Source organism: Schistocerca cancellata, chromosome 1 (assembly GCF_023864275.1).
Source record: "Schistocerca cancellata isolate TAMUIC-IGC-003103 chromosome 1, iqSchCanc2.1, whole genome shotgun sequence".
NCBI lineage: Eukaryota > Metazoa > Arthropoda > Insecta > Orthoptera > Acrididae > Schistocerca > Schistocerca cancellata.
The window spans coordinates 689,512,942-689,526,481 of NC_064626.1; the positions used below are offsets into that span (position 1 = coordinate 689,512,942).

General features: G+C 40.6%; 1 protein-coding gene across 1 annotated transcript in view; it reads right to left on the bottom strand.

Annotated features, from left to right (window-relative positions):
- The window catches only part of LOC126184376 (serrate RNA effector molecule homolog), a 200,230-nt gene that overhangs the window by 155,096 nt on the left and 31,594 nt on the right, over positions 1–13,540 (bottom strand). Inside the window, exon 3 of the mRNA XM_049926764.1 lies at positions 12,612–12,740. Within this exon, the coding sequence (XP_049782721.1) occupies positions 12,612–12,740 (129 nt within the window). The remainder of the gene's footprint in view (positions 1–12,611; positions 12,741–13,540) is intronic.

Consider the following 13,540-nt stretch of genomic DNA (forward strand, 5'->3'; position numbering starts at 1 on the left):
TTCTACGGAATCCAAACTGATCTTCCCCGAGGTCGGCTTCTACTAGTTTTTCCATTCGTCTGTAAAGAATTCGTGTTAGTATTTTGCAGCTGTGGCTTATTAAACTGATTGTTCGGTAATTCTCACATCTGTCAACACCTGCTTTCTTTGGGATTGGAATTATTATATTCTTCTTGAAGTCTGAGGGTATTTCGCCTGTTTCATACATCTTGCTCACCAGATGGTACAGTTTTGTCAGGACTGGCTCTCCCAAGGCCATCAGTAGTTCCAATGGAGTGTTGTCTACTCCGGGGGCCTTGTTTCGACTCAGGTCTTTCAGTGCTCTGTCAAACTCTTCATGCAGTATCGCATCTCCCATTTCATCTTCCTCTACATCCTCTTCCATTTCCATAATATTGCCCTCAAGTACATCGCCCTTGTATAGACCCTCTATATACTCCTTCCACCTTTCTGCTTTCCCTTCTTTGTTTAGAACTGGGTTTCCATCTGAGCTCTTTATGTTCATGCAAGTAGTTCTCTTTTCTCCAAAGGTCTCTTTAATTTTCCTGTAGGCAGTATCTATCTTACCCCTAGTGAGATAAGCCTCTACATCCTTACATTTGTCCTCTAGCCATCCCTGCTTAGCCATTTTGCACTTCCTGTCGATCTCATTTTTGAGACGTTTGTATTCCTTTTTGCCTGCTTCATTTACTGCATTTTTATATTTTCTCCTTTCATCAATTAAATTCAATATTTCTTCTGTTACCCAAGGATTTCTACTAGCCCTCGTCTTTTTACCTACTTGATCCTCTGCTGCCTTCACTACTTCATCCCTTAAAGCTACCCATTCTTCTTCTACTGTATTTCTTTCCCCCATTCCTGTCAATTGTTCCCTTATGCTCTCCCTGAAACTCTGTACAACCTCTGGTTCTTTCAGTTTATCCAGGTCCCATCTCCTTAAATTCCCACCTTTTCGCAGTTTCTTCAGTTTTAATCTACAGGTCATAACCAATAGATTGTGATCAGAGTCCACATCTGCCCCTGGAAATGTCTTACAATTTAAAACCTGGTTCCTAAATCTCTGTCTTCCCATTATATAATCTATCTGATACCTTTTAGTATCTCCAGGGTTCTTCCATGTATACAACCTTCTATCATGATTCTTAAACCAAGTGTTAGCTATGATTAAGTTGTGCTCTGTGCAAAATGCTCCATGACTTACTAAATATCTCAGAGCTTTTCACTTTGGGTTTCAGCCAGCTCTCGGTCCCAAGAATAATTTGAGCATGACAACTTACCTGAAGGGCAGTAAATTTGTGAACTTTATTACAAGGACTTCGACAGTTTACTGATAAAATTTTGACAGTCAAAAAGCGTCTTTACTCTGAAAGCCATCTGACTTCCCTTGCTGCATATCGACTAGTGAGTGTTCATCAGAGCACCTCAAACTACCATTTAGCCTAAAAAGCTCTCATGTGCAATCCACACATACTGCTATCCGAGTAGCTGCTTCCTTTGTGTAGTGCACCACTGACCTATCAAGAGGAGTTCTAAAAGTCCTCATATGATAACGCTGATCTAGAAATCTCCAGCCAAAACCATCACAGAGCAGATGAAGCTTTTGGTTGAGACCCTCCACTCAGCTCCAACCCAAAGGACCCGATCAACTCCGGGAGAAATGCTGCAATAATGTGTCTAACTTTGGAGCTCCAGACAATTAGTAACCCCTTCACCTGAGTGTCTGTTTGAACCCCACAGAAGGAGTGGCGACCTGTCCACTCACAGGGCGAATAAGCGAGGCCAGGTGACCAGTCTCCACACTGGCACTTCATCTTGAGCACCGCAAGCATCTTACCACCTGCCACTCAACTTGCTTTGAGGGCGGATCCAGTGCAGCAAGTACACTAGAATGTGTCTCAGAAGCGCAGCCCATGGACAAAACAAGCTATCTCTGAGGTGTCCCACGTGACAAGCCAGATTCTCCGCCACCACTACACCATGAGACAGCAGCCTGAAGATGACTGACCATAGCCAAAAGTATAGCCAACTCCTCTTGCATCCACAAACAGCATGCACACATCCTAGCAAGACTAACTGAAGAAGTAAATTATAAAAGCAGACAAAATCCTTGGTACGTAACATGATGCTTTCCTGATGGGTCACCAAAAGATGCTGCTGCATTAAAGAGCTATGTAGCTGGCTGTACAGCAAGCAACTATTGCGCTACAGACTGAGTTGTGTTAGGAAGTCATTTCTAAAAGTATTTGTATGGAATATGGCCATATATGGAAGTGAAACATGGTCGATGAACAGTTTAGACAAAAAGAGAATAGAAACTTCTGAAATGTGGTGCTACACACGAATGCTGAAGATTGTATGGGTAGACTGTATAACTAATGAGGAGATACTGAACAGACTTGGGGAGAAAAGAAATTTGTGGCATAACCTGTTTAGAAGAATGAATCGTTTGATAGGACATGTTCTGAGACATCAAAAGATAAGCAATGTAGTACTGGAGGTAAGTGTTAGGAGTAAAAATCTTAGAGGGAAAACCAAGACACAAATAAAGTAAGCAGATTCAGAAGGATTCTAACCCTGACTCACTGATATTACAGTCACAAGATACTACATTTTTCCATTTTGTGAAGTGCAAAATTTTACATTTCTGAATATTTAAAGCAATTTGTCTATCTCTGCACCACTTTGAAATTTTATCAAGATCTGACAGACCATCTATGCAACTTTTCTTAGACATAAATTCATTAAAGGTAACTGCATCACTTGCAAAAAATCTGAGTTTCCTATTAATATTGTCTGCAAGGTCACTAATATACAACATGAACAGCAATGGTCCCAACACACTTCCCTGGGCTCACATGACATTACTCCTACATCTGACAAGGTCTCTCCATCCAAGATAACATGCTACATCTTTCCTATAAAAAAATAAATAAATAAATAAATAAAAATTTCAATTGAGTTGCAAGTTTCACTTGAAATCCCATGTGATCAAACTTCTGACAATAAGTGTAGGTGTGGTACTGAGTCAAATGCTTTTCTAAAACCGAGAAATACTGCATCTACCTGGCTGTCCTGATCCAAAGCTTTCAGTATGTCGTGTGAGAGAAGTGCAAGTAGGGTTTCACACGACTTATTTTCAGAATACATGCTGGTTGGCTTTGCACAGGTCATCCTATTCAAGATACCTCATTATGTTTAACCTTAGAGCAACAACAAATTGATGTCAAGTATATTGCACAGTAGTTTTGTGGATCACTTCTACTACCTTTCTTGTAGACAGGTGTCACCTGTGCCTTTTTCCAAAAAGTGAGCATGGTTTTTTGTTCGAGGGACCTACAATAGATTATATTTAGAAAAGTGGCTAAACCGGCCACAAATTCGATATAGAATCTGACAGGCATTCCACTGGGCTCTGGAGCTTCGTTCAATTTTAACGATTTTAGCTGTTTCTCAACACCACTGATACTAATACTGATTTCACTCATCTTTTCAGTGATATGAGGATTACCTTGGAACAGAAGTCTTCATGCATTGCTCTCTTGACAGCCAAATGCGCTTCATTCCACACCTCTCAATCTATGGTCCTATGCTTTCTTTTGCACCTGTTATGCCAAGAGTTTCTGTTTCTTTAGAAGTGTCTTTATAGTGACAGTAAACCACAGAGAAGCCCTCCCACTATGAACTGTTCTACTGGGTACATATCTATTCAGTGCATGATCAACTATTCTTTTAAACCTGAGCCATAGCTCCTCTACATGCTACTGCCCTGTGCTGAAAGTTTCAAGTTTCTCACTGAGATATGATACTTGTTCTAGTTTTCCTTTGTACTTCAGTAATCATTGTGTTGCTACAATAGCGTCACGGTCACTGATAGCAGCTTCGATGTGGACATGCTCAAAGATCCTTCAACATCCAAACCAGCTTCAAATTGCAGAAGGGGGGGGGGGGGGATTCTCTCTCTCTCTCTCTCTCTCTCTCTCTCTCTCTCTCACACACACACACACACACACACACACACAAGCTGACACACTTCTCACACACGTCTGCTGTAACTGATTAATTTATATACACTACTGGCCATTAAAATTGCTACACCAAGAGGAAATGCAGATGATAAACAGGTATTCATTGGACAAATATATTATACTAGAACTGACATGCGATTACATTTTCACACAATTTGGGTGCATAGATCCTGAGAAATCAGTACCAAGAACAACCACCTCTGGCTGTAATAACGGCCTTGATACGCCTGGGCATTGAGTCAAACAGAGCTTGGATGGCGTGTACAGGTACAGCTGCCCATGCAGCTTCAACACGATATCACAGTTCATCAAGAGTCGTGACTCACGTATTGTGATGAGCCAGTTGCTCGACCACCATTGACCAGACGTTTTCAAGAGGTGAGAGATCTGGAGAATGTGCTGTCCAGGGCAGCAGTTGAACATTTTCTGTATCCAGAAAGGCCCGTAAAGGACCTGCAACATGTGGTCGTGCATTATCCTGCTGAAATGTAGGGTTTGTCAGAGATCGAATGAAGGGTAGAGCCACGGGTCGTAACACATCTGAAATGTAACGTCAACTGTTCAGAGTGCCGTCAATGCGAACAAGAGGTGACCGAGACGTGTAACCAATGGCACCCCATACCATCACGCTGGGTGATACGCTAGTATGGCGATGACGAATACACGCTTCCAATGTGCATTCACCGCGATGTCGCCAATCACGGATGCGACCATCATGATGCTGTAAACAGAACCCGGATTCATCCAAAAAAATTACGTTTTGCCATTCTTGCACCCAGGTTCGTCATTGAGTACACCACCACAGGCACTCCTGTCTGTGATGCAGCGTCAAGGGTGACCGCAGCCACAGTCTCCAAGCTGATAGTCCATGCTGCTGCAAACGTCGTCGAACTGTTTGTGCAGATGATTGTTGTCTTGCAAACATCCCCATCTGTTGACTCAGGGATCAAGACGTGGCTGCACGATCCGTTACAGCCATGTGGATAAGATGCCTGTCATCTCGACTGCTAGTGATACGAGGCCATTGGGATCCAGCCCGTCATTCCATATTACCCTCCTGAACCCACCGATTCCATATTCTGTTAACAGTCATTGGATCTCGACCAATGCGAGCAGCAATGTCGTGATACGATAAACCTCAATCGCGATAGGCTACAATCCGACCTTTATCAAAGTCGGAAACATGATGGTACGCATTTCTCCTCCTTACACGAGGCATCAAAACAATGTTTCACCAGGCAACGCCAGTCAACTGCTGTTTGTGTAAGAGAAATCGGTTGGAAACTTTAGTCATGTCAGCATGTTGTAGATGTCGCCACCGGTGCCAACCTTGTGTGAATGCTCTGAAAAGCTAATCATTTGCATATCACAGCATCTTCTTCCTGTAGGTTAAATTCCGCATCTGTAGCACGTCATCTTCGTGGTGTAGCAATTTTAATGGCCAGTAGTGTATCATTGCTGACTAACTTTACATTTTTTTTTTAAGTAACTGTATTAAGTGAGCTTCTTTTGGGGAGAGGGAAACCGGAAACTCATCCAAAGCAGTTGAAGGTTTATAAAGAGCCTGTTCACGTATTTTCAATACGCCAATAAATATGAGGCTGAATTCATGCATGGTCTTATATCTCTTGAAGAAAACCTCATGAAAAGTGGCTGTTTAGTTAGTTGGTTAGTGGGAAAGGGAGTTAAATCCCCTATTACATGATGCACCTAAACCGTACATCTATGCACAAGCGACCCAAGCATGCATATCTGTAACTACAGACTGGTTCACGTCGACATATTGCATCATCCACATGGGATATACCTGGTGCACATGTCCAATAGATGGTAATAACACATGAAACAAGAAAAAAATGGAAAAACTGTCTGATTTCTTGGAAAGTCATTCGTTCTACTGCGCAAAACACAAGGGAGACCGTGTGATATATTGAAATGTCATTCACTCAAATTATTTCTGTGAGCTCAAGGTTCCTATTTCATAACACATTGTTTTTTATCATTATTTATTAAGAAATTGTTATTCTAATATGTTGGTTACTACTGTAATGAATTAAGGCAGAACGTTTAGTTTTATATTACAACACTTGGTACCACAGGTATATGTACATCTAAATTTGCATTTATACAGCATTTTGCACATGGAGGACCCACTTGTTTTCAGAGCTATTGCCCTTGCAGTGACAGTAAATCTTCCAATTAAGGCAGAACAATGATGAAAACCGAGATTTTGAGATGCTGCTGTCTATGATAGAAGATGGAATTAGCAAGTGTGGCACACTCACGAGGGAGGCTATCTCACCTTCTCGAAAGTAAGAATTCTATCGTATGTTTAAATGTTTTTTGATCATACCAGCCTAGATCACTGATAAAATACCAGTACATGCCCTATTACGTTGCAGGCTGGTTGTAACATTACGTTTCCTGGCGACTGGGAAATCTTTTAAGAGTCTGGTTTTTAGCCACAGAATAGCACAGCCCACCATTTTGAAAATTTGTGTGGATATATGCACTGCAATTTGAAACACTTCAAAGGACCAGTACTTCGAGGTACACATGTGTTATTTTTCCGTGTATGGAATATACAGGGTGAGTCACCTAATGTTACCGCTGGATATATTTCGTAAACCACATCAAATACTGACGAATCGATTCCACAGACCGGACGTGAGGAGAGGGGTTAGTGTAATTGGTTAATACAAGCCATAAAAAAATGCACGGAAGTATGTTTTATAACACAAACCTACGTTTTTTTAAATGGAACTCCGTTAGTTTCATTAGCACATCTGAACATATAAACAAATATGTAATCAGTGGCATTTGTTGCATTGTAAAATGTTAATTACATCCGGGGATATTGTAACCTGAAGTTGACGCTTGAGTACCACTCCTCCGCTGTTCGATCGTGTGTATCGGAGAGAACCGAATTACATAGGGATCCAAAGGCAACGGTGATGGACCTTAGGTACAGAAGAGACTGGAACAGCACATTACGTCCACATGCTAACACCTTTTTATTGGTCTTTTTCACTGACGCACATGTACATTACCATGAGGGGTGAGGTAAACGTACACACGTGGTTTCCGTTTTCAATTACGAAGTGGAATAGAGTGTGTCCCACTGGAAACGCGTCGACGTATGTGGTATCAGCATGATGGTGCACCTGCACATTCCGCAATTAACACTAGGCTGACCCTTGACAGGATGTTCGAAGGGTGTTTCATAGGATGTGGAGGATGCATAAATTGGCCTGCCCGTTCTCCTGATCTTACACCTCTGGACTTCTTTCTGTGGGGTACGTTAAAGGAGTTCCAGTCTCTTCTGTACCTAAGGTCCATCACCGTTCCCTCTGGATCCCTACGTAATTCGGTGCTCTCCAATACACACGATCGAACAGCGGAGGAGTGGTACTCAAGCGTCAACTTTAGGTTACAATATCTTCGGATGTAATTAACATTTTACAATGCAACAAACGGCACTGATTACGTATTTGTTTATATGTTCAGATGTGCTAACAAAACTAATGGGGTTCCATTTAAAAAAATGTAGGTTTGTGTTAAAAAACATACTTCCGTGCGTTTTTTTACACTAGCCCCTCTCCTCGCGTTCGGTCTGTGGAATCGATTCGTCAGTATTTGATGTGGTTTACGAAATATATCCAGCGGTAATGTTAGGTGACTCACCCTGTACATGTGCCAGTTCATAGTTTTGCAGTCCTTGCCCATCGCACTAGGTGAAACTGCACGAACTCTCTCGCCTTCATCGGCAGTTTCTCTTTTCTGGCATGCTGAAATAAAGCAAGAGATGCAATCAAACCAAACATGAACTTTCATAAGCTAAGGCATTACGATACAAATCGAAAATCACCATTTAACTTTATTTGCATATTACTCGGAAATAAATGATTGCCGACGTGCCTTATTACGATACAGCAGGTCATGCAGGTCATACACACACCTTTCCTCGCCGTATACCTAAATTAGGGCGCTTAACACCTCTTTGCGCCCTTCCAGTTCTTTTATGGAGCAATCAATAGAAAAAAGGTTTTCATAAACGAAGTATGAAAGAAAGTCTACCAGCCAGCCACAGACACACACACACACACACACACAAATCAGCATTTATACCAGCTTAATTACTGAAAAAAATGCGGAAAATCCCCGACACAAAAATATGAAATAAGCAACTAGCCACCTAACAATAACCAAATAACAAGCAGAAAGCATTGTGGTACCCCCCTTCCACAGATGCACAAGTTATCACTGCCTACTGCGCATGTGTGGATTGGTATCAGTTTTGAACTGCTCTCTATTCTAGCTCATGGATAATGTGTCATTTCACTCATTTTACCGCTAGTTGGCTGTCGCGCTAGACCAGTACCGTTCGCAGTGGATCATCGTGTAAAACCCCTTTTAGGGACTAAACAGTGAGGTCATCAGTACCTTGATCACGGGATAATCCAATTGGAGTCATCACAGACACTCCAAAATTTGATTAAACTGCAAAGTAGGAACAGTAAAACTGAGGTACTGAAAGCAACACTGATGCCAGAGGCAAGAAAAAATTTAAGGTGATGTAAAAGCATATGAGTTGGGCCCATCTCCCTTTTGGTGAGTAGACAATAGCCCCCAGACCTCATCTGCTGTGGGAAGCACCTCCCCCAAAACTGATCCACACTGACCATTCTACATGTGTAGAAAGTACCTCACTACATGGAGAGGAGATATGTAATAGATAAATTGGAAAGACCACAACACAATGGACATCAATACAATCAACAATACTAAAGTAAGGGGAGAGCAATAATCAGGTAGGTAAGTGAGTGGGCACACAAGTGTCCCCTGACGCTCAGCGCGTGACAGCGGGCATCCCACCTACACCCTATCCCCCCCCACCCTCCACCAAAAAAATCAGTAACAGCCAGTGTTAAAAGATATGGGAATATCAGTCACACCCTCTGAGGAAGCACGAAACACTGTACAACTGTTATTTTGGCATCAGCTAGTATCAATAATACACAAACCTTAAGTTCTTGCCTTCATAGGATTGCTATATAAAGGGCTACCCACATCTAAATGTAAAAACAGAATAAATCAGGTCAGCACGCTTCGAGAATTGTAGAAAGGGTGATCATCTGCCAAAATGACACAGAAAGGCAGTTGATAACATGGTGAACATTTATGAAACAGCCAACTGTGATCTCCACAAGTTGGATTGTTCGTACAACAGGAAGGCATACACACAGAATTTTGACATTTGAAGCACTGTATTGGGTGTGAAAGTAGTTTCACAGCACAATGGTACATCACAATTTTTATTTAGTTGGTAAGTGAATAGCCCCTCCACAGTGAAGATGAATGCTCTGTTGCCACCCTTGCTGTCTGGTGGGCCTCAAGGCGCACAGCGTACCAAGTGGACTTCTTGCTTCTCCAGGATTTTGCTTAATACCTCATTTGCCTGCAGCATCAGGTCCCAGTGAAAAATAAATCCTGTACCACCTTCAGTCTATTATGAAGTGTTATGGTAACAAACAGGTATGTCACCAAGCAGGAGAATAATGCTTGGAACAGGGTAGGAGTGGCTATTTAATTAAAAACAGAACCACTTCGTAACCTACAGAGGAACAGATTTCTCTGGACGCATTTTCAACATTTTCTACAAAGGCAATCAACTTAGGAGATAGAAAGGACTATCATTAGCCCAAGTGGAAACCAGAAACTGAGGAGAGTACAAATATATAGTTCTCTTTATTTGCTGTCCTCCCAAGGTGTCACAAATGAGGGAAAGCTCCGAAGGTCCGCACTGCAATGGCTTGGGGCCCACTGCTCAAAACAGGTAATGATTTGCACATGTGAAAAATGCAAAACCATGTAATAGTCATTTGTCCAAATTAAACTGTAGAACCCCTATGACGAAGTAAGTCAGAGAAAGTCAAAGTTCAGAGAAAAGTAAGACTACACCACTTCCAATAGCACTTTTGCCTAGCAGAGGAATGCAGTGTTTATCGAACCAACCTTAGGGTTGACGACTTAACCTTCACCTCAATAATTCTTACACAACACTGAAGAAAGGATCTACTAGCAAAAAGGTTGTAGGCACCACAGAGGGAAAATAGGCTTCATTGTCAGTTTTTGCAAAAAAGACACAAAGTACAAGCAAACAGATCAGCAGTAAAATGGTGGATGCACACGGTGCATCACCAAAATCCAGACAAATTACCAATTTCTTTAACAAAAATTACTATCGAAACATTACATATTACAAAAAAGGCTTTTACTTGGTACAAGGGGCAGGAGGTTCTCTTTAGAGAACCATCATTCAGTGTATCCCTTTCAGCTTGAATAACAGCCTCCAATTAGATCTACAGTGCGCATATGCTGTATTGATATCGGCGAATGCTGCCCCAATGGTGGTCCTCAATAATGGGATACCAGGATTTCAAGATCATTTCAACTAAGCTTCATAGAAAGAGACTTAAATCAGGACTACCGGGGGCAGGGGCAGAATTTATTAGGCAAAAAATATTAAACTTACCATTTTTTACTAAATGGCTCGTGAAAACATGGACCCAACTGTTTCCATCCACAGCTTTGCAACATTCTACATAGCATTAAAATAAATTTGCTTTTGAAACAGTTTTTTTTATTCCTCCCCTACCTGGGCAACACTTACCATCTGGAGGCTGGCAGGAATTTTGTTTTGACAACAACAAGGCATCTCATATATTGCGTGTGAGCCAGCAGGCATTTTTCCAATTGGTTTGTGTAACTACCATAAAGCTCTTCTCATCAGAAAAGAACCTAATTCACCCTAAATCATGATCTATTAATGAAGATTATTGCCTTGGATGCTCCAAAATGAGCACCTGAACTCTTCTGAGACTTCAAAGTTCTTCACAATATGGTCTTTCAAGTGAAGCTTCCTTGTCAGTACACTGGAACCTTCACTTTACTTTTCTGAAGCCAAATATGTGTGGTAATCACAAAGTTTTAATTATACTTAGAAATAACTTATGCCATTACTGTTCTGCTTGTTTGCAGGTACAAAGCTATTAATACATGCTGAAATCCCCATGCCACAGTGCTGCAGTGTGCTGTTAGAGGAGTAAAAACAAAGTAGCAAACCCCAATGATATAGTGGATTACTGCACAGCAATTTAATTTATTTTCAGCATTTTAAGGGCAGTAATGGTTCAACAATCTGTTCTGAGTTGGTGGAAATCTACAGTAACACTGAACCAGGACACAGGTATCAATTACAAAGACCAAATTGGTATATCATCTTTCTGTGAAAAAACATGAAACCAAAGAGAAGTTGAGGTTCTGGTGCTCTTAAGATGAGCATTTCACAATTGAAGTGACAGTGAAAATGATGAAAAAGCCATGGATCAGCTTTTCACACCTAGCAGACATTTTGAACATGACAAAGGCGGATTTTCATTGGGTTCCTTGAACGTTCATGTCTGTTCAGAAAAAATTGTCAAACTGAAGCAGCAATGGCAATGTTGAAGCTGTGTCAGACCAATCCAAACAATTTCTTTAGTTACCTAATCACCTTATCCAAGTGCCCGGTGTACCACTGTAACCCTGGGACACACGAGCAAAACAAGCAGAGGAAACATGGATTCAGCACCATCATAAAAGATGAAGGCCTAACCATCAGTGGGCAAAGTGATGTGTGTTTTTGGGGTAGTTTTGGTGTGGTGCTAATAGCTAATATGCTCGTAAGGGGACAAACGAGCACACACGCATATTAGTGAAATTTCTTGATCAGGTTACAGGAGGCTCTCAGGATGAAGCAGCACTAGACACCGTCCAAGGGGGAGTATTTTTGTCCACTACAACAACATAGATCTTTCTGGACAGGATAGAGTCACACACTATAATTTTGAACCAGCAATTTTTTTCTCATCTCATGTATTTTATGAACATGACACACAGTGACTTCTTGCTCTTTCCTTGGACAAAGAAAGCTTTGTGCAGCAGGTACTTTGAAAATGCTGAAATGACTTTCGAGGTCTGAATGTTTCCTGAAAAGCAAAAATTGAGACTTCTAGAACTGAGGCCTTCATCAATTGTTGGGAAAAATGTGCCACACTGAAAAGAGAATAAGCGGAGGACTGACATAATCATCAAGTTTCATGGTTACACCTTGATTTTTTTCAGGAACATGATTAAAACTTTATGACCATAGGTACACCTTGTATTTCGCAATAATGCCATGAAGTTTGAGTAGTTAAAAGAAGAGAAGTATACCTAGGGCCAAGTAGCTAGCACAATGACGTCTGCTAATCACAATTCATTTATCATAATCTGCACTTCATTTCAACATCTTGGCCATATGGAGATATTGATTGTTTACTAGAAACAACTGGCAATGCACAGCACTAACAATGACCTCTGGCAGAAGAATATTGTTTTAGGAAATTTAAATGTCTGTATTTTGGTGATGCACCCTGTATACTATTTAGATGATTAGAAAAATTCATGCAGTATTATGTATTTCCCATTCTTATAATTTAATGTGAATTATTGTTTCAAAAATAAATTCATGAAAACATTTAAACAACTTTTTTTCTGACATACCAATCAGTTCGAACACGTTTCATTGGTGGTGAAATGTCATGTGTTCGAACTGGGCTGTAACGTTCTCTACCTCCCCCTCTGTAGTCCCGATAGTCAGTGCGAGGACGATTTCGGCCACCCCAAGAATCTCTGCAATGAATAAGCATTAAATTATTACAATAATCTCAAAGCAAACCATTAAAGTATCATAAATGAAAGCATAATATCAAAATTTTTAGTCTGGTGCAAAATTGGTATGTAGAAGTTTTCACCACATCAACAATGAACTAAACATATTAATACTAGTAAATGATTGTAATAATTATTCACTAGAGATAAGAAAGAAAGAAGCATTAAAACAGCTGTGTTATATGGAAAAGGAGCTGCGCTGAGTAAATTATCTTACAGTGTATACTTCTCAGAATACAATAATACACCACATACTGGCTCTGAGAAATCAGACAATGAATGCCACCTTCTGCATTTTTCAGAAAATGTGCGTAAAGTTCCTCGAACACTCTTGAGATATCATAATCCAGCAATGTGAGGCACAATGGAGAAGGTTTTTTCATGAGAATTTGAGATACTTTCATTCATAGGCATCTAAGTTGTTTCTTCTCTCACCAAACATCTTAGTAGTACGGAGCCTCATAGGAACAGATATAAGTTCATGAACACAATTCAAAACCAACTCTATGCTATTTAAAAAGAATTGTTACTTTCATCTATATAAATAAAAATGCAAAAGTTCATTAGTTCAAAATCGTATATCTCTCAAAGTTCTTCACCTATTCCTTTGAAATACTGCCAACATTTTAATTGAATATAAGCATGTTTTTATATGCCTACTGGAGCACCATATAGTATATAATTGTGCATATTACACACACACACACACACACACACACACACACACACACACACCCGCACATATACAGACACAAGCAGAC